A 20974-nucleotide genomic window follows, 5' to 3' on the forward strand; every position below is an offset into this window, starting at 1 on the left:
CCTGAGGATTTAATTTTTTGTTTCTTCACCTGAGGATTTCATTTTATTTTTGTTTCTTCACCTGAGGATTTCATTTTATTTTTTGTTTCTTCACCTGAGGATTTTATTTAATTTTTTGTTTCTTCACCTGAGGATTTTATTTAATTTTTAGTTTCTTCTGAGGATTTTATTTTATTTTGTGTTTCTTCACCTGAGGATTTTATTTTATTTTTGTTTCCTCACCTGAGGATTTTATTTTATTGTTTGTTTCTTCACCTGAGGATTTTTTTTTGTTTCTTCACCTGAGGATTTTATTTTATTTTTTGTTTCTTCACCTGAGGATTTTTTTTGTTTCTTCACCTGAGGATTTTATTTTATTTTTTGTTTCTTCACCTGAGGATTTTTTTTTGTTTCTTCACCTGAGGATTTTATTTTATTTTTTGTTTCTTCACCTGAGGATTTTATTTTATTGTTTGTTTCTTCACCTGAGGATTTTATTTTATTTTTTGTTTCTTCACCTGAGGATTTTATTTTATTTTTTGTTTCTTCACCTGAGGATTTTTTGTTTGTTTTTTGTTTCTTCACCTGAGGATTTTTTTTTGTTTCTTCACCTGAGGATTTTATTTTATTTTGTTGTTTCTTAACCTGAGGATTTTTTTTGTTTCTTCACCTGAGGATTTTTTTTTTCTTCACCTGAGGATTTTATTTTATTTTTTGTTTCTTCACCTGAGGATTTTTTTTGTTTCTTCACCTGAGGATTTTATTTTATTTTGTTGTTTCTTAACCTGAGGATTTTTTTTTGTTTCTTCACCTGAGGATTTAATTTATTTATTTTTTTCTTCACCTGAGGTTTTTTTTTGTTTCTTCACCTGAGGATTTTTTTACTTTTGGTTTCTTCACCTGAGGACGGCTGCTTGTGTTGTGGCCGAAACGTCGTGGGAATTTTGTTTTATTAGGTTTAATTTTTATTATTTTTTATTTCCCTTCTACGAGACTTTACCGAAAGAATCAAGAAGATACAATTTGATTATTTCGGTAAAGTCACGTAGGTAGAAAAATAAGAAAATAAAATATCATAAAAATAATAGATCACGACGTATCGATCGCAACACAAGCAATCGTCATCAGGTGGGACAACCACAGCAGCAGTTTCTTCCTGCTGTGTCGTGATCTATTATTTTTTGTGATATTTATTGTTTGGTTCTTTCGGTAAATAAAAAATAATGTATGTATTTGTATTTAAAAATAATGTATTATTTTTTATGTAATTTATTTTATTTTTTCACCTACGTGACTTTACCGAAGAACCAAAGAGTTTGGGGATTCCTGGAGTCACGAAAGCTTCAAATCAAGAATTGGACCTCCCTTGTCACTATAAAAATATATAACAAAGGTTTTGTCTGTTGCGGCAATAAAACAGTTGTGTTAAGATGTTAAAACGCTAAAGGGGGCGTCCATAAATGACGTCACGCGATTTTGGACGATTTTTGACCCCCCCCCTCGTCACACGGCGTCACAAAAAGTCAGACCCCCCCCCTAAAATATGACGTCACAAATCTCTGCCCCCCCCTCCCCCAAAAAACATGCTTCAAATCGCTTTAAACTATTGTCATTGTAGTGCGTATTTAATGTGGCGCTGCACTCTGATGTTGTAGGAGAAAACATTTTAAAAGTCTTTATTTTAGTAGAACGTGTTGTCTATATTTATTTAAAGTTGTGCATTTTAATGTGACGTCACATTTCTCAACCCCCCCCCAACAGGTGCGTGACGTCATTTATGGACGGCTCCTTGTGGCGACCCACAGAGACTCATAGACACCCATAGAGATCCAGACTAATAGAGACTCACAGAGACCCACAGAGACTCATAGATACCCATAGAGATCCAGACTAATAGAGACCCACAGAGACTCATAGAGACCCATAGAGATCCAGACTAATAGAGACCCACAGAGACTCATAGACACCCACAGAGATCCAGACTAATAGAGACACACAGAGACTCATAGACACCCATAGAGATCCAGACTAATAGAGACACACAGAGACTCATAGACACCCATAGAGATCCAGACTAATAGAGACCCACAGAGACTCATAGACACCCACAGAGATCCAGACTAATAGAGACCCACAGAGACTCATAGGCACCCATAGAGATCCAGACTAATAGAGGCCCAGAGAGACTCATAGACACCCACAGAGATCCAGACTAATAGAGACACACAGAGACTCATAGACACCCATAGAGATACAGACTAATGGAGACACAGAGACTCATAGACACCCATAGAGACTCATAGAGACCCACAGAGACTCATAGACACCCATAGAGACTCATAGATACCCACAGAGACTCAAATACCCATAGAGATCCAGACTAATAGAGACCCACATAGACTCATAGATACCCATAGAGATCCAGACTAATAGAGACCCACAGAGACTCATAGATACCCAGAGATCCAGACTTATAAGAGACACACAGAGACTCATAGATACCCATAGAGATCCAGACTAATAGAGACCCACAGAGACTCATAGATACCCATAGAGATCCAGACTAATAGAGACCCACAGAGATCCAGACTAATAGAGACCCACAGAGACTCATAGATACCCATAGAGATCCAGACTAATAGAGACCCACAGATACTCATAGAGACCCACAGAGATCCATACTAATAGAGACACACAGAGACTCATAGACACCCATAGAGATCCAGACTAATAGAGACCCACAGAGACTCATAGACACCCATAGAGACCCAGACTAATAGACACCCACAGCGACTCATAGAGATCCAGACTAATAGAGACCCACAGAGACTCCTAGACACCCATAGAGACCCAGACTGATAGAGACTCAAAGAGACTCATAGACACCCATAGAGATCCAGACTAATAGAGACCCACAGATACTCCTAGACACCCATAGAAACCCAGACTAATAGAGACCCACAGAGACTCCTAGACACCCATAGAGATCCATACTAATAGAGACTCACAGAGACTCATAGATACCCACAGAGATCCATACTTATAGAGACCCACAGAGACTCATAGACACCCATAGAGATCCAGACTAATAGACACCCACAGAGACTCATAGACACCCATAGAGATCCAGACTAATAGAGACTCATAGATACCCATAGAGTTTCATACTAATAGAGACCCACAGAGAATCATAGATACCCATAGAGATCCATACTATTAGACACCCACAGAGAATCATAGATACCCATAGAGATCCATACTATTAGACACCCACAGAGACTCATAGACACACATAGAGATCCAGACTAATAGAGACCCACAAAGACTCATAGATTAACCACAGAGATCCAGACTAATAGAGACTCACAGATACCCATAAAGACCCAGACTAATAGAGACCCACAGAGACCCCCATAGAGACCATAGACTCAGAGACCCATAGAAACACGTAGACTAATAGAGACATTACAGTGATGACACAACTACTCCGATGTCTGCTGACGCGGTTGGCTGCAGGTTTGATCACCTAAATGCGACATTGTAAGTTGTGGCCTCTACATCGACATCAGCAGCCGTACGACGACGGTAATAATACGAAGTTTTAAGTTTTATGGTTTAAAATTTCTTACAAACTCGTGGGCGGAATCGACACGCAGCGGGAATCGTTGTGAGTCGATTCCTTAGCGATACGCGATGCGTTGCTTAGCAACGGATTCAAAACAATTGCTTGGAGGAGGATGTAGAATGATGGTGGTGGTGATGATGGTGATGATGATGATGGTGGTTGTTGTGTGGTGATGGTGTTGATGTGAGTATGGGTGCCACGGTGGCTGGGTGATGTTAACTACGTCGCCTGGTGTACAGGAGGTCGTGGGTTCGATCCCGACTCTGACGCCTGCTGCTGTATATTTGGAGTTTGCGTGTCTCTCTCTCATCATCACGGTGGCTAGGAGATGTTGACTATCTCGCCTGGTGTACAGGAGGTTGTAAGTTAAAATCTCAACCCTGACGCCTGCTGCTGTATATTTGGAGTTTGCGTGTCTCTCTCTCATCATCATCATCATCACGGTGGCTAGGAGATGTTGACTATCTCGCCTGGTGTACAGGAGGTTGTAAGTTAAAATCTCAACCCTGACGCCTGCTGCTGTATATTTGGAGTTTGCGTGTCTCTCTCTCATCATCATCATCATCACGGTGGCTAGGAGATGTTGACTATCTCGCCTGGTGTACAGGAGGTTGTAAGTTAAAATCTCAACCCTGACGCCTGCTGCTGTATATTTGGAGTTTGCGTGTCTCTCTCTCATCATCATCATCATCACGGTGGCTAGGAGATGTTGACTACCTCGCCTGGTGTACAGGAGGTCGTGGGTTCGATCTCGACCCTGACGCCTGCTGCTGCTGTATATTTGGAGTTTGCGTGTCTCTCTCTCTCTCCCCGTTGTCGCGTGGATATTTATTTCTCAGGGTCCTCTGGGTTTCCCCTCCCACATTTTAGAATCAGCATCGCCGCGCGTTTAGGGGATATTCGGCTGCTGCTTTCAACTTCCACACGACGATGATGATGACGATAAGCCCACTTCGTTGAGCTATCATTTGTGACAGCAAGGTCGCTTCTGAAGATAACTATATAGTTCAGTGGGGCCTTAAATATATAAAAAGTGTAATCGTTTTATGGGGAGCGGTAGTGTCGCAGTTATCCCCCGGTGCGCTACGAACCCGGTGACCCGAGTTCGATTATCCCTCACGGCCAACACCAGTGACGATTATCTGAACCCGTCCGGGGCCTCCCCTGGGTCGATTCGGCCTTAACTGAGTACCTGGTGCGGTGTGCAGTAAACATCGCCACTGGGGAGACAAAGGCGGCCGGGCGTGGTGCTGGCCACCTACACCCTCGTATACCGTGTCGGCCTTCATAGGTGTGCTACTCGCTAACAGCACTTGTCCCAGCAGTATTTTAAGGCTATACAGGGGAACTTTGTTGTTGTTACGATTATTAATTCAAACCAACGATAAAATGCATATTTAACATACTTAGAAATCTTCTTGGTTCTTTCGGTAAAGTCACGTAGAATGGAAATAATAAAATAATAAAAAGAAAACATAATAAAATAATTCTCACGACGTTTCTTATGTTTTATTTTTATTATTTTATTATTTCCATTCAACGTGACTTTACCGAAAGAACCAAGAAGATGAATCCCTGCAGTCACGAAAGCTTTAAATCGAAAAATACTTAGAAATGTTCAATCTTGTGCAAATGCGCGCATGTGTGTGTATCGCGTAACACAGACACCAAACGGCTAGCCGCAAACAGCGCTCACTTTTTTACAGAGTGCGTCGTCGGACACGGACGGGGTCGTGTGCGATATCCCTTCCCAGCAGGTCATTGACACCGAAACGAATCCTCGTGGAGCAGGGCAGCGGAAGGGAATGGCTGAGGTCCGCGTGGTCCCAAGCGGGAAGGTGTATCGACAGCTTTTTGATGCCGAGGTATTAACCACGAAATGCATCACGACCGTTTACCGGTTGTTTTTCTACATGTACGGACGCACTCGGAGACGGAGGTAAGTTAAGGGCTTTCGCCGAGTGTTTATTAAAGCTGTTACAATATTACACAGAAGGGTACACAAATCCCAGGGTCTAGGGGTCCTACTCTGAGTCCGGGTCTGCCGGCTGCTCCGGTCTCTCTCTCTCGTGTCGGATCGTGGACTCTGCCGACTCCACCGAGCGGAGAGAGAAGCACCTCTACGGCTACCACCGGCTTCTCCCCCGACTCCTTATTCGATCCCTCTCTCTACCCCTGGTTCCCTCTTCACCCTGCTTACTCTACCCGTTCCCACGGTGACCCCGCTTACGTCACGGGGTCTCCCTTAAGTACCCTAGGAGACGTGACGTCATCGCACTGAACGGCACACCTGACATCACGTCCCCATTTTACTCCTCTACACACGTGTAATGGCGACTTGACACACTTGAGTTGACATGGTTTCTTTATTGTAGACACGTTCACTCGAACAAGCGGAGACCCCCACTGCAACAGCCCCAAGTCTCCCGCGCATCTCTTATATATGGTGCGAGGCCACGCCCCCATTCCCGAACCTTCTCGCTGGTTCTAGACCGCTCGCTCCACCAACAAACTCCTTCCACACCCCCCGCCCCTGGGCGTGGCTCCCCGAGGCTTGCCGTGACGTAAGGGACCACGTGGTGATTTACAGGCAACGTTAGTTGAGCGTGGACAATTAGAGCCGTAAAAATAATTGTTTAAATATATTTATTTTTATTTTCAATGATAAAATATAGTATTGTCATCAGTATGACATAGCTATACCAAGTTTGCAGTCGATACGACATTGAGAATACGGTTGAAATTGAGTTACAAGATTTTTGGATACGACAACACATACAGTAAGTTAAATAAAAGCGTGTAAAAAGTTTAAAAAAATATGTTTTGGATTTTTTACGATAGAATATCGTGTTGTCATCAGTATGACATACCTATACCAAGTTTGCAGTCGATAGCACATTGGGAAGTGTGTCAAAATTGAGTTACAAGATTTCTTTTTTGAGGATACAACAGACGAAGTGAGTTAAATAAAAGCGTGTAAAAACCCCCTGTATTATGGATGATATTGGTCGCGAAAGCCTACGTGTTCAACTCAATTGTTGTATAGCACTTCTACGCTCTGCGTCTATGCTCGCCGTCTTCACCAATCCGTACTGACCAGCATGGTGAAGTTTGGTCAAAACCCACCCACCCCAGGAACTGCACGGCGCGAGGGGAGACGCTCATCCAGCAGCGGAGTGAGACGTGCGTGCATTGTCGTTGCAGGTGCAGCTGGTGCACTCTCTCGCCAGGGCAAGGCAACGCTGGGGCAGTCCAGGGGAGGGGCAGCTGCCCACCCACTTGGGGGGATGGGCCCATTTGGGGGGCTGGGCCCCCCGCAGCGATGAGGCGGGCCCCCCTGGGACTCTGCCCGCCCGAGTGTGGATGCTCGGCACTCCTCACCGCCTCCACAAACCGCCGGCGGCGTTCACACGGTGCCCCCCTGTAGCTCCTGAGTGTGCTCGTGTGCACCGGTGTACATCAGAGGTCGCAACCGGGTACCCGATACCCGTACCCTACCCGATACCCGGCTACCCGTACCCGGCCCGGTACGGGTACCCGTTTGCGACCCTGGTGCGGCCGGGTACGGGTAGGCCGTGAGTCACTGGTGAGTAACCGTTTATCACTCATTTCCCAGCGTCTTGTCTCTTCTCACAATTCAAGTTCCTAGAATCAACCCACCCGCGCCTGCAACATGGCTTCATCCAGAGAGGTCGCAATCAGGTACCCGATACCCGTACCTTACCCGTACCCAGCCGGGTACGGGTAGGGTACGTGTATGGCCAGGTACGGGTACGGGTACCCGTTTGCGACCCTGGTGCGGCCGGGTACGGGTACGGGTGAGAAATCAAAACCCGTTTGCGACCTCTGGTGTACATGTACGGCGTGCGTGTGTTTGTCTGTGTGTTTTACACGTGTGTAATAATCCTTCTGAGACGGCTTCGGAATCAGTCCTTTTATTTCCACTCCACAATACACTTTGCTCACTCTCCGTTGCTGGCAGACAACGGAGAGAGGACAGACTTCGCACTATGTCCCCACCGCGCACGTGGCACCCAGAGCCCCGTCCGCGCGTGACCCTGCTCTTGTCAATTACCGTCTGCTCCTGAGCGTTCTCTCTCCCTCTCTCTTAATACCTCCGTCACGTGGTCCCCCCAGCCAATCGTTCATGGACAGCTTCGACCATTCTCGATGGTTCCCTGTCAATCCCGGGACCACGCCCCTCATCCGGCTCCCCATTTGCTGGGGCCCCGAATGACTAGGCCAATAACTCCTGATGACATGTCGTGATGACGCCTGGGCCATGGTCCCTATCTCAACCCTTATTGGCTACAAGCAGGACCGGCAAGCCAATCCCCACGTGAACCCTCTATGGCTGTTATTACACGTGTGTGTGTGTTTGTGTAAGGGTCTCTCTGTGTGTAGACGCGTGTCTGTTTACGTGGGGAGCCGGTAGTGTAGTGGTTAGCACCATGCTGCGCAATTGAACTCGGCGACCCGGGTTCGATTCCCGTGCACGGGCAATGCCGGTGACGAATATCTGAACCGGTCCTGATCCTCCCCTGGGTCGACTCAGCTTCAAATAAGTACCTCGTGCGGTGCGTGTAGTAAACATCGCCACTGGAGAGACAAAGGCCGGGCGTGGTGTTGACCACCCACCCCCTTGTGTGCCGTGCCGGCCTTCATAGGTGCTCGCTAATAGCACTTGCCCCAACAGTCTGCTAAGGCTATGCGGGGGATCTTTGTCTTTTGTGAGTGTGTTTACATGTAATGTCTAGACACAGTGCCATCGGTGAGCTCCTCTGGCAGGCAAGGCTGCATTGGCTGGGTCATGTAGCCCGCATGCCCAGCCACCGAATGGCCAAGCAGCGTGTGTTTGGCCGCATAGAGGGGGCTAAACGGGCACAGCACGGTCTCGAGCAGAGGTGGCCTGATGCGGTACAGGAGGATGTGGAGCTGAGTGGACTTGCCGACGATTGGTACCAGCGGTGTCAAGATCGGCCTCTGTGGAGGAGGCTCCTGAAGGATGCTGCTGGGCAGTTGTAGGCAGTCGCCCTCCAACAGCAACGGAGGGCCGAGTGGCTAAAGCACAGCGAGTTGGCACAGTCGGGGGCACAGTTGGTGCATCTGCCAGTCATTTTCAGTCAACTCATGGCACCTGGGTCTGTTGCGTGACCTCCTGCCAGCGTGCCTTCGGCACTTCCTGTGGCCTCAAAGTTCACATAGCCTGTCACAATCGCTGTGGTGACGTCACCACCACTAAGTGGTGAACAACGATCGTTGCGTTATGTTGTTTAGCTCTCTGATGTGTGTTCAGCTTGTGCCGCGTGTTATTCTTGTGTTAAGATGCACGTGTTTTCGCAAGCACGGTTAATTCAATCGTCGGCACGCGGACATTCGCGTTTGCAGTCGAATGTCAACGCATGTGTAGTGTCGTGCGTATGTGTAGCACACAGTCGTAGACGAGGTAGTTGCATAGAGGCACCTTTTATTCGTTACACCATTCCGGCCGTTCACACACACTGGATCGTCTCCTCTCCCGACCACGTTGCCGTACAGCCCGGCCTAGACACAACCCTAACCGCGTTGCACCAACGGCGTCGACCGAGACAGCCAACAACTGTCCGGCCGCGCAATTATCGGGCGAAGGCGGCAGCGACGAAGGCGGCGACGACGACAGCGATGACGTGACGAGTCCATTCCCAGAAACGGCAGCCCAGAGCTCTCGCTCTCTGCTGCTTTTATTCTATTCGGCGCGGCCTGGCGCAGCCTGGCTCCACCCTGGCCACGCCTCTCCTTCTCGAATCCACTAGCGGGTATTAATTCTAGATTTGAAGCTTTTGTGACTGCAAGGATTCATACTCTTAGGTTTTTTCGGTAATTTAAATTTAATTTTTTTACCTACGTGACCTTACCGAAAAAACCTAAGAGTACCACTAGCGGGTTCTAGGGCCCTCTAGATGAGGTCTTCCGTGACCCTTCCCCCAGTTCCTCCGCCCTGCCGGCACACACACCGTGTATATGCTCGACGGTGTGTGCGCGAACTGTCCACCGCAGTTGCCGCCACTGGACAGCAGGCGGCGCTGTGTCACTACACATGTAAAACGGTGTGCCTGCGTCTTTTTCCATCAGGAATGGTGAATTGCTGCCGCATGTGAGGGGGGCCGAGACTGAAGATGAAATTGCTGCGAGGGAAGTCAGAAACCTTGCCGATGACGTGGGTACGTTGTTCTTACTCATTATTGGTATCATTTCCAAATTAAGGTTTTCCCGCTCTTGTATTCCCTGTACACGCTCATCTCATTGATCAATCCGCTGCTATGTAAATGTTACGTCATAACCCACGTGCGTGCATGATGTTTTTCCTAACTTGTTTTTATTTTTGACAGTGGATGGAAATGTGCTTTGTACTTTGACTATATACATTGTAGATTAGCTCTCCGGCGTGTAAGCTTTTTTTTTCGGGGGATAGCATGCGTTGTTCAGCAATTAGCAACCTTTGTACCCTTGGCTTCACCACCTCCACAGGAAACTAAACTATAATTTTATATTTAACCAGGTGTAAGGCCCACTTAGCTGCATATCTTGTTTTCAGAAGTGACCTGGCTATCACAAACGATAACTCAACGAAGTGGCTTATCACGTGGAAATGTATAACAGCTGAATACTCTAAAATGCACGCTGATTCTAAATGTGGAGGGAAAAACCAGAGAAAAATCCACGCGGCCACGGGGAGAGAAACACGCAAACTCCAAATATGCAGCAGCAGGCGTCAGGGTCGGAATCGAACCCACGACCTCCTGTACACCAGGCGAGATAGTTCTCTGGAAGGGGAGTGGAGTGAAGGATGTAATGGATGGGAAAGAGAAGGAATGGGAGATGAGAAGATAAGGACGGAGAAGGAACGGAGAAATGGGAACAGAGGGTGCAGGAGAGATGAGGAGAGGGAGGAGGAAGAGGCTGCGTGAGGGCCTTGACGCTGCTCCTGCACAGTGGAGTTTATTTCAAGAGGGGGCAACAGGGAGATGGGAAGGGTTCAGAGTGGGGGTGACCCAGAGGTCGCAACCGGGTACCCGATACCCGTACCCTACCCGATACCCGGCTACCCGTACCCGGCTGGGTACGGGTAACCGTTTGCGACCCTTGTGCGGCCGGGTACGGGTACGGGTAGCCGCACGTGACTCACCCCAAACAATGAGTGAGAAGGCCGTGAGTCACTGGTGAGTAACCGTTTGTCACTCATTTCCCAACGTCTTGTCTCTTCTCACAATTCAAGTTCCTAGAATCAACCAACCCGCGCCTGCAACATGGATTCATCCCAGAGGTCGCAATCGAGTACCCGTACCCTACCCGATACCCGGCCGGGTACGGGTAGCCGGGTATCGGGTAGGGTATGGGTACCCATTTGCGACCCTGTTGCGGCCGGGTACGGGTACGGGTAAGGAATCAAAATCCGTTTGCGACCTCTGGGGTGACCACAGAAGTCACGTGATTCACATGAGGGTGAAACCGATGTAGATATACCGATGACGGCTGACATTCCCTTCCACGTGCCCAGTAACTGAACCATTGGGGAATTGAAGCTCTTAGCGCTACGGAGCGAAACGTCGGGACATCGTGTCCAGAGGACGGCACAGGCGCGAACGATCCGGAATGGCACGCGAGAGTTTAGTAGACGGCGCGCCGAACCTGAAAACGTGGACGGGGTGTACGTGTACGTCGCGTGCGACTTGCGAACGTGTCGTCGTTTTTCTCTCTCACTGCAGTGGCGCAGAAGGTGGGGTCAGACGTGGTCCAGAGGGTGACCGAGCGACGTCGGTCGAAGCACGAGGCCGCCCTGCGCGACTTCTCCGTCGCGCTCGGGCAGATCAACTCGGTGAGCGATAACGGAGCGTGGGGAAATGCCTTTAGAGCCCGCGGGCTGGCTAGATGTGGCACGTGACTTCGTTTGTTCGGAAGCCACCAGAGATGTGAACTTTGAAATCATGGAGGTTGAAAACTTGCCACGTACGAACCACGACGCTTCGCCGACCTCGTCAAGGAACATAAACCGTCACGCAAACTCCGGTCACCCTCCCAGCGGCGGCTTTTGGCTAAGCCATCATCTGATGATGATTGCTTTTGTTGCAGTGGAAACGTCGTGTGAATTTTTTTTGTTTTATATTTTTATTATTTTATTATTTCCCTTCTACGTGACTTTACCGAAAGAACCAATAAACCAGATGCTAAGATGTTCAAACACCAAATAGAAACCCTTTGCAAGGAATCGTGTCTGCATTAACCACAAGTACTTGTGGTGAACATGCAAACAAAACGAGGGTAAAACCGATTCTTATTTTCCTGTGTTTAGTTTTGTGTCCATCCCCTCCGCACCTCCAATTTGCACGGTTGGCTACGTACGGTGCTGCGAAAGAAGGTCAACATACGTACGCACACAGTTATCCATAATGCAGGTTTTTTGGGTTAGATCGCAAAAATATGTGTCTCTAAACCCGCCACCTCCCGACACAGCTAATTAAGGTTTGTCACGTAAACAGAACACGCCAATTCGTTGGCATGCCAACCCAAAAAAACTGTATTATGGATGATATTGGTCGCGAAAGCCTTCGTGTTAAACATACAAAGTTAGTTTGCGTGAAAAACGATAATCGATTCAAGAGTCGGTGTTCGCGCGCTTGTTTTCATAGCACCGAGTACCACCTCTCATTCACATTTTTGGGTCTCTTTTGCGTTACTGATACAACCTCATCTGCTGCGCCATTCCTATTGCTGCGGTTATACCATCTGGATTGGAGTTCTGTGCAGCCCCCGCAACAAAAACCTCTCTTCCCTCCTGAACCCATTGGGCCCTAACCCGATCGATATAAACCGACTCATGGGATTTCAATGCGCACGCTTGCAGGATCTGGAGCGTCGCTACGAGGAGGCTGGGGAGAGGCTTCATGGTGATTTGTCCGCGAGCGACGCCGGCATGGAAGAGCTGATGTGCAGCGTGGAGGGCGAAGGGAAGCTTGCATCGGTGTCATTTCAGGTGCAAAGATAAATATCCCCCCCCCCTCCCCGTATAGCCTCAACAGACTGTTGGGGCAAGTGCTGTTAACGAGAAACATCTCAACACCTATGAAAGCCGGCATGGCACACGAGGGGCAGAGGGGGGATGGGGCAGCGGGGGGGTAAAGCGTGCATGCTCCCACCTCTGCCAAGACGTCTCGCCAGCTTGGGATAGTAGCGTCACGATACCCTTTGGAGGGGAGCCCTCTAGACATCAGAGGTCGCAAACGGGTTTTGATTCCTTACCCGTACCCGTACCCGGCCGCACCAGGGTCGCAAACGGGTACCCGTACCCTACCCGATACCCGGCTACCCGTACCCGGCCGGGTATCGGGTAGGGTACGGGTATCGGGTACCCGATTGCGACCTCTGGGATGAAGCCATGTTGCAGGCGCGGGTGGGTTGATTCTAGGAACTTGAATTGTGAGAAGAGACAAGACGTTGGGAAATGAGTGACAAACGGTTACTCACCAGTGACTCACGGCCTACCCGTACCCGTACCCGGCGGGGTACGGGTAGCCGGGTATCGGGTAGGGTACGGGTATCGGGTACCCGATTGCGACCTCTGCTAGACATCCCACTCAGCGCGGTGGTTCTTAACATTTTACTGCAGCCGACACGGAATGGCACGAACGTTGTCGTTGTCGGTGCGGATCAACTTTGCCATTTTGCATCGCAGCCCTGTAGAGGAAAATCTCGCAGAGCATGGCTTGACGATGACGACGACGACATACGAGATTGGCGCATCAGAACGACGTTGCCGCGTGAACACGTTGTCATCACAGGAGAGAGGAGAGTGGAAACAACATATAACGGCATGTGCAGTGGACCACACCAACTGCGGGCTGTGTGCACCCGTGGATTGTTGACGACGACGACGATGACGTGAGCCGGCAAATCGTGTCGCCACTTCGTCTGTGGAGTGGCGGGGGAGGGGAGGTCACTCTCAGACTTGCTTCTCGGGATCTGTCGCCCCCCAACCTTTTCCGTTCAAGGAGCTGGAGGCGGCGTGGTCGGACGTAGAGAAGCGTTCGGAATCGCGAGAGGCCCGGATTCGCGACTTGGACGTTGCCTATGGGAGGCTGGAGGATGAGAGGGCGGACAAGGTGAGGCTTGTGTTGGTCACGATTGGGACCGCTGCCTTTAAGTGCCTCTGTCCCTTTGTTGTCCTTACCCCCATTACTTACTCGTAGTACAGAGTTAGACTGATGGCCTTAATCTAAGTTGTCTTGTGGTTGTTGTTGTTTGACTTTCATGGCTTTATTTTGGTGGTTTTGAAAAGTTTACTGGTTTGGCCATGTTTGTTTGTTGTAGTACAGAGTTAGACTGATGGCCTTAATCTAAGTTGTCTTGTGGTTGTTGTTGTTGTTTGACTTTCATGGCTTTATTTTGGTGATTTCGAAAAGTGTATTGGTTTGGCCATGTTTGTTTGTTGTAGTACAGAGTTAGACTGATGGCCTTAATCTAAGTTGTCTTGTTGTTGTTGTTGTTTGACTTTCATGGCTTTATTTTGGTGATTTCGAAAAGTGTATTGGTTTGGCCATGTTTGTTTGTTGTAGTGCAGAGTTAGACTGATGGCCTTAATCTAAGTTGTCTTGTGGTTGTTGTTGTTGTTCGACTTGCATCCCACTGGGATTTTTGCACACAGTGTTGGTGTGCGGTGCTTTTTCTGCAATATTTTGCTGTCTTTTCTTGGATTTTCTGTTTGCACATATTCACTTTAAGATGTTTTCTTGTTCATGTCTTTGTTTTTTTTGTTTGTTGCGGTTGCACCCGATTCAAGAGCCGAATGGCTCACAGGGCTATACCTAATCAATGAACTTGAAACTTGAAACCCCCCCCACCGCGCACCTCCGATTAGCGCGCGGTCGGCTGTGTACGACGGTGCGCGAAAGACGTTCACCGCACGTACGATGCGCAGTCCTCAACCACCACTCAAATTCTCAGGCCTCTGCTCTGAAGAAGAGCCTTTACCGATAACCTTGCCTGTCATAGATTTATATACAGCGACGGCTGCACTCCGGCTCCGGGTTGCCGTTGACACACGCGGCGCGCTCTCGCACACTCAGATCGGCCGGGCGCTGAGGACGTACGCTCAGCTGATGGAGAGAATTGCCTTCGTCCGGCCTGAAGAAGTCCAGCGCTTGATGGACGGGGAGGCAATGGTGACGATGCGTGCACCGCGCTACCAAGTGACGCCACCTCCATTTGCATCGTCATTGCCATCGTCACCGGCTTCATCATTGTCATCGTTAGATTTTTTTCATGGATGTATGTTGAACTCCTTTACATTATGCACTACACTCCTATACACTATACAGTACACTATACATTACTATACACTACACTATACACTACACATGGGGCTCTATGAGTGACTCCATCTCCATTTGCATCGTCATTGCCATCGTCACTGGCTTCATCATCTCCCTGCCTCCTAATTTTTTCAAGCTTTCGTATCGTACCACTCATCGTGCTACTCATTGACATGCTAATTTCTCTAACCCCTCCCTCTCTCTCCGCCCCCGCCCCCCCCTTTCTCTATTTAAGGCCTCGACACAGAGGCGTAGTTTCTCTTTGTGCCTATGTTTGTTCTCTCTCTATGTATCTCTGTGATATCTGTCTGCTTATATGTCTGTCTATGTTTCTCGTTCTGTGTTTAATCTCTCTCAAATTTAGCATTCTCAGGAAAAACGTAATCAACCAGGTAGGGTGTTGACTGTTATGTTATCCGACTCTCTGTTGTATTACATTACATTTCTAAGTATACTAGATTTGTGTTTCTATTTAATTTATACCTGATGATGATTGCTTGTGTTGCAATCGAAACGTCGTATGCTAGTATTTTATTTTATTTATTATTTTGTCTTTATACGTGACTTTACTGAAAGAACCAAATAATAATTCATCATTGTCATCGTCAGATTTTTTTCATGGATGTATGTTGAACTCCTTTACATTATACACTACACTCCTATACACTTTACATTACTATACACTACACTACTATATACTACACTTTACACCACTCTACTATACATCGTTAACATGGGTTCTACTGTATAATTATAACATAATTGTCAAATCCGAACATGAAATTGTCACTTGTCCCAAGCGCTAAACGTGCCAACCAGAACATTTGACACCACCAAATTTAGCAATTAGATATGACGCTTCATTTGACACTGATCCCGCGCATCTTCAGGAAGTCAGAATAAACTCCGGGAAAGTTAGAATGGTTGTCACGGTAATATTGTCATATTTATCAGGAGGGTCCTGCTTGCTCGACTGGAATTTTTATTTTAACAAAATATTCAGCCAATTAATGGTGAATCATGTTTAGTATTCACGTAGGGAGGACACCGGAGCACCGGGATAAACCCCGTGCCTTGCGTGGGGAGGAAACGCCGAATCCCCGTACAGATGGAAACAGATGGAGATTAACCCTCACTTTGTTTTCTTTCTTCTTGGTTCTTTCGGTAAAGTCACGTAAAAGGGAAATAATAAAATAAGAAAAATAAAACATAATAAAATAAAATAATACAATATTATAATATATGATGTATATAGTAATATATTTAATACTATATTTATAATTATATATTTTATATACAATAATATTTTTATTATTTTATTATTTCCCTTCTACGTGACTTTACCAAAAGAACCAAGAAGATGAATCCAAGCAGTCACGAAAGCTTTAAATCGAAACCTCACTTTGTTGTGCCGCCTTTTCCCGGCAGAGCCAGGTTGCCATCTCCTCCTCGTCACCCACCCAAGCGATAGGAGTTTTGCAACAGCTGCCTATGATAAAAACACGTATTTTTTTTTTTCGATTTAAAGCTTTCGTGACTGCAGGGATTCATCTTCTTGGTTCTTTCGGTAAAGTCACGTAGAAGGGAAGTAATAAAATAATAAAAATAAAACATACTATAATAATTCTCACGACGTTTCTTTTCCGGCCACAACGCAAGCCACAACGCAAGCAGCCGTCCTCAGGTGAAGACCAGACAACGCAAGCAGCCGTCCTCAGGTGAAGACCAGACCTGGTCTTCACCTGAGGACGGCTGCTTGCGTTGTGGCCGAAACGTCGTGAGAATTATTTTATTATGTTTTATTTTTATTATTTTATTACTTCCCTTCTACGTGACTTTACCGACTTTACCGAAAGAACCAAGGAGATGAATTTAATTTAATTTTTAAGAATGAGTGAGTGGTGTAAATGAATGAGTTAACGTGTATTTCCCCGACCACCACCACCACCTCCGCCACCACCACCCCCTCCTCGTGCGCCCCAGATGCTGAATCAGTCGCTGCTCGCGAACCGACGCGCGCTGTCGCGTCTCTCGCTGCACCTCTCCGAATCGGGGCTGCAGCTGGAGGCTTCGCTCAGGCAGCGCTGGGAGGAGGCCCTGCGGATGTGGAGAGGACTGAGACGGGCGGCCGTGACGAAGGAGTTCCGGTCGGTGGTCGTCGTTTTTTTTTTTACGCGCTCTTATTTTTTAACTCACTTCGTGTGTTGTTGTATCCTCGAAAAAGAAATCTTGTGACTCGGTATTGACACACTTCCCAATGTCGTATCGAATGCAAACTTGGTATAGGTATTCATAATAAAGGTTTTTGGGTTTAGATCGCGTTCATCTTCTTGGTTCTTTCGGTAAAGTCACGTAGAATGGAAATAAAAAAAATAATAAAAATAAAACATAATAAATTAATTCTCACGACGTTTCGGCCACAACGCAAGCAGCCATCCTCAGGTGAAGAACAGGTCTTAGAGTCGCGGCATCTCTTCAGAAAGGTGAGAGACTCGATTAGCTGAGCCTTCTTATCACGGAGCTTGTTAAACTTTAAGAGCCTTCAACAAGCTCCGTGATAAGAAGGCTCAGCTAATCGAGTCTCTCACCTTTCTGAAGAGATGCCGCGACTCTAAGACCTGGTCTTCACCTGAGGACGGCTGCTTGCGTTGTGGCCGGAACGTCGTGAGAATTATTTTATGTTTTATTTTTATTATTTTATTACTTCCCTTCTACGTGACTTTACCGACAGACCTGTTCTTCACCTGAGGACGGCTGCTTGCGTTGTGGCCGAAACGTCGTGAGAATTATTTTATGTTTTATTTTTATTATTTTATTACTTCCCTTCTACGTGACTTTACCGAAAGAACCAAGAAGAGGGTTTCAGCGGTTGCTCCGTGAGGCCCACTTCTGCGGGACCGCTCTGTGATGCAGCTCTCCCTACCAGAGACATCAAAAAGCGAGAAAGATGTGAAAAAAAAATCTGCGGTGAATCAGCACGCTTACGACCCGACGCTCGATGCAATGTCACCCCCCCCCCCTCACCCCCTCTGCCCCCCTTTTTCTGCTCAGCGAGTTCATGGAGCGCCACCAGCTGCGTAGTCCACCTGGGGCGGACGCTCTGGTCCAGGCGACGGCGGATGGACAGAGGGAGCTGAACGAGCGACGGATCCGGCTGATCAACTCGCTAGAGTGGGTCGCGGTTTTTGCCGCGCGCGCTCAAAGTTCTTCGCGGCGATTGGAAAAGCAACGGGCTGCGTTCACGACTCCGGTTGTTGCCTCGGGCAAAAAGCGCGCGTGTCGCATGAGCGGTCGGCGTCGTGGGTGGGGAGCGGCGGTGCAGCGGTTAGCACTGTCCCGCGCCACGAACCCGGCGACCCGAGTTCGATTCCCGCTCACAGCCACCGACACCATCAGTGACGATTATCTCAACCGTTCATGGGCCCTTCCCTCGGTCGACTCAGCCTCAAATGAGTACCTGGTATGGTGTGTTAACATCGCCACTGGGGAGACAAAGGCGGCCGGGCGTGGTCCCGGCAACCCACCCCGTCGTGTACTGTTCCGGCCTTCATAGGTGCTCGCTAACAGCACTTGTCCCAACAGTCTGTTAAGGCTATATGGGGGATCTTTGGTGTTGTGAGTGACGGTTGCACATTATATATAGACAGAAACAGAGAGACTCAAACATCGACCCTTATACTCACACAGCGACCTATAGACTTACAAAGATAGACATCTACTCAACAAATAGACACGTTCGACCCACACAGAGAGCCATAGACTGGCATAGAGACCCACAGACTTGCATAGAGACCAATAAACTCACACACAGAACGATAGACTTTACAGAGACTCATAAACTCTCAGAGAGACCCACCGAGTTACACAGAGATCCATAGACTCGCGTAGAGACTCACAGACTCGCGTAGAGACCCATCATATATACGACGTGATGTAAGCGATGAATTTCACATCACGGGCAAGCGACAAAGTCACAACAAGGCGACGGATCTTTCATAACGGCAGATTGTTTTAATCGGTGCCATCTTACTCGGCTGATGAGACCCGTTAGGTCGAAACCAATGAAGACTTTGACTGCTTTGACATCTTTAGAGCGACCCCTAATCCTATTTACACTGGAGGAATCCGGCGTGCTTTGAAGTTCTCTCTTTCATAGCCACCTGGTCGTTCTTCGCGGATGTCCAGCATGGCCCGGCCGTCACAATCCGCCTCTCTCTCTCCTCTTCCTTCGCCCCCCCCCCCCCGCCCTCCCCCGCCACCACCCGACGTTCACACAGAGACCTGAAGCCGCCCAGCGTCACGGCGGAGGCGGTGAGCGCGTGGAGCTCATCCCTGGATGCCCTCAATCGGCAGATCGGTACGAGGGATGAGCCGGGGCAGCCGGGCGGGGCAGCTTGCATCCACGCAGAGCGACTGTCACAGATTCAATTCTCAAGCGGGGGTACAGTGATACCTCGGTTCACGAACGCTTCTGTTCACGAACAACTCGGTTCACGAACAGAAAAGTTCATAAAAATACGCTCCGGTTCACGAACTCCGCTTCGGTTCACGAACAGGAGCCGCGGCCATTTTAATGCTATTTCCAGGCTGTCACATGGTCGTGACTTCCTGTAGGAAGATCGTGGAGAGAAGAAGAGACACAGAAAGAAGTACTGTGACTACTGTGAAGACACTTTCAGTGACTTTTTGCTTTTTGGTGTGCTTTTTAGCACATGCAGTACTGTACTGTACTACTGTACTGTACAATACTGTACTTACTGTATTGTACAGTTCACCCGTTTGAGTGCTTACTGAAGTCATCTTAAGCAAGGTTAGTGTTCTCTCTTTATACATTACTATACTGTACATTACTAATGTGTATTGTTATTTGTTTCATATTTTTGTGCTTCAAAAACCAAAAAAAAAGGTCAGAACGGATTAACCGGATTTACATTGAACCCTGTGGGGAAATGTGCCTCGGTTCACGACAAATTCGGTTCGCGACCAGAGTCAGTTCACGAATTAAGTTCGTGAACCGAGGTATCACTGTATTTAGCCGTTCATTTGGGGAGTTCCGGGAGTTGGTGAATCGCAGATGCAGCCCACTCGCTCGCTGTCTCGCTCGCTCGTCCACTCAATTGGGGTTACACACAGCAGCGGTAACATCGAGCACTTCACTGCGGAAACTTGGCACGAGTCTCCGGCAAAAAGTTGTTGTCCTTGACCCGCACCTCCGATTAGCACGGTTGGCTACGTACGGTGTGAAGGAAGTTCAACATACATACTGCCTATAGGCTAACACTAGCCACAGACTCAACACTGCCCATAGACTCAACACTACCCATAGACTAAACACTGGCCATAGACTCTACACTGCCCATAGACTCTACACTGCCCATAGACTCAACACTGCCCATAGACGAACACTACCCATAGACTCAACACTGCACCATAGACTCAACACTGCCCATAGACTCAACACTACCCATAGACTCAACACTACCCATAGACTCAACACTACCCATAGACTCAACACTGCCCATAGACTCAACACTACCCATAGACTCAACACTGCCCATAGACTCAACACTGTCCATAGACTAAACACTGTCCATAGACTAAACACTGCCCATAGACTCAACACTGCACCATAGACTCAACACTGCCCATAGACTCAACACCACCCATAGACTCAACACTGCACCTCCGATTAGCACGGCTGGCTACGTACGGTACGAAAGAAGTTTAACATACATACAATGGTACGAATAGTTTTGAGACTGAGCGAAGCTTTCCTGGGTAAACAAGCGTAACAATAACAACAACAATAACATGAACGTTGATAATGAAGTTGACAAAGGGGTGAGCGACACTTCATCCGTAGCACATTATAACGGAGTCGGTGGCGGGCGGCGGTGGTGGCGATGGAGTCGTGTCCCGTTTGGCCGAGCGTCTGTCTGTTTGTCTGTCTGTCTGTTCGTCTGTCTGTCTGTCTGTTCGTCTGTTCGTCTGTCTGTTCGTCTGTCTGTCTATCTGTCTGTTCGTC

At 48.0% G+C, this 20974-nt stretch overlaps 1 protein-coding gene across 1 annotated transcript in view; it reads left to right on the forward strand.

The window, feature by feature from the left end:
- Positions 1–3695: 3695 nt before the first annotated feature.
- LOC133360123 (coiled-coil domain-containing protein 180-like) overlaps positions 3696–20974 on the forward strand; it is a 57255-nt gene continuing 39976 nt past the window's right edge. The window contains exons 1-11 of the mRNA XM_061578709.1: positions 3696–3787; positions 5362–5469; positions 6809–7017; positions 9716–9804; positions 11350–11459; positions 12486–12614; positions 13630–13740; positions 14704–14799; positions 16933–17096; positions 18001–18120; positions 19227–19306. Coding sequence (XP_061434693.1) covers positions 5410–5469; positions 6809–7017; positions 9716–9804; positions 11350–11459; positions 12486–12614; positions 13630–13740; positions 14704–14799; positions 16933–17096; positions 18001–18120; positions 19227–19306 — 1168 coding nt within the window. The 5' untranslated portion in view covers positions 3696–3787; positions 5362–5409. The remainder of the gene's footprint in view (positions 3788–5361; positions 5470–6808; positions 7018–9715; positions 9805–11349; positions 11460–12485; positions 12615–13629; positions 13741–14703; positions 14800–16932; positions 17097–18000; positions 18121–19226; positions 19307–20974) is intronic.

Source organism: Lethenteron reissneri, chromosome 67, assembly GCF_015708825.2.
Source record: "Lethenteron reissneri isolate LAM-NWPU_2019-01 chromosome 67, ASM1570882v1, whole genome shotgun sequence".
Taxonomy (NCBI): domain Eukaryota; kingdom Metazoa; phylum Chordata; class Hyperoartia; order Petromyzontiformes; family Petromyzontidae; genus Lethenteron; species Lethenteron reissneri.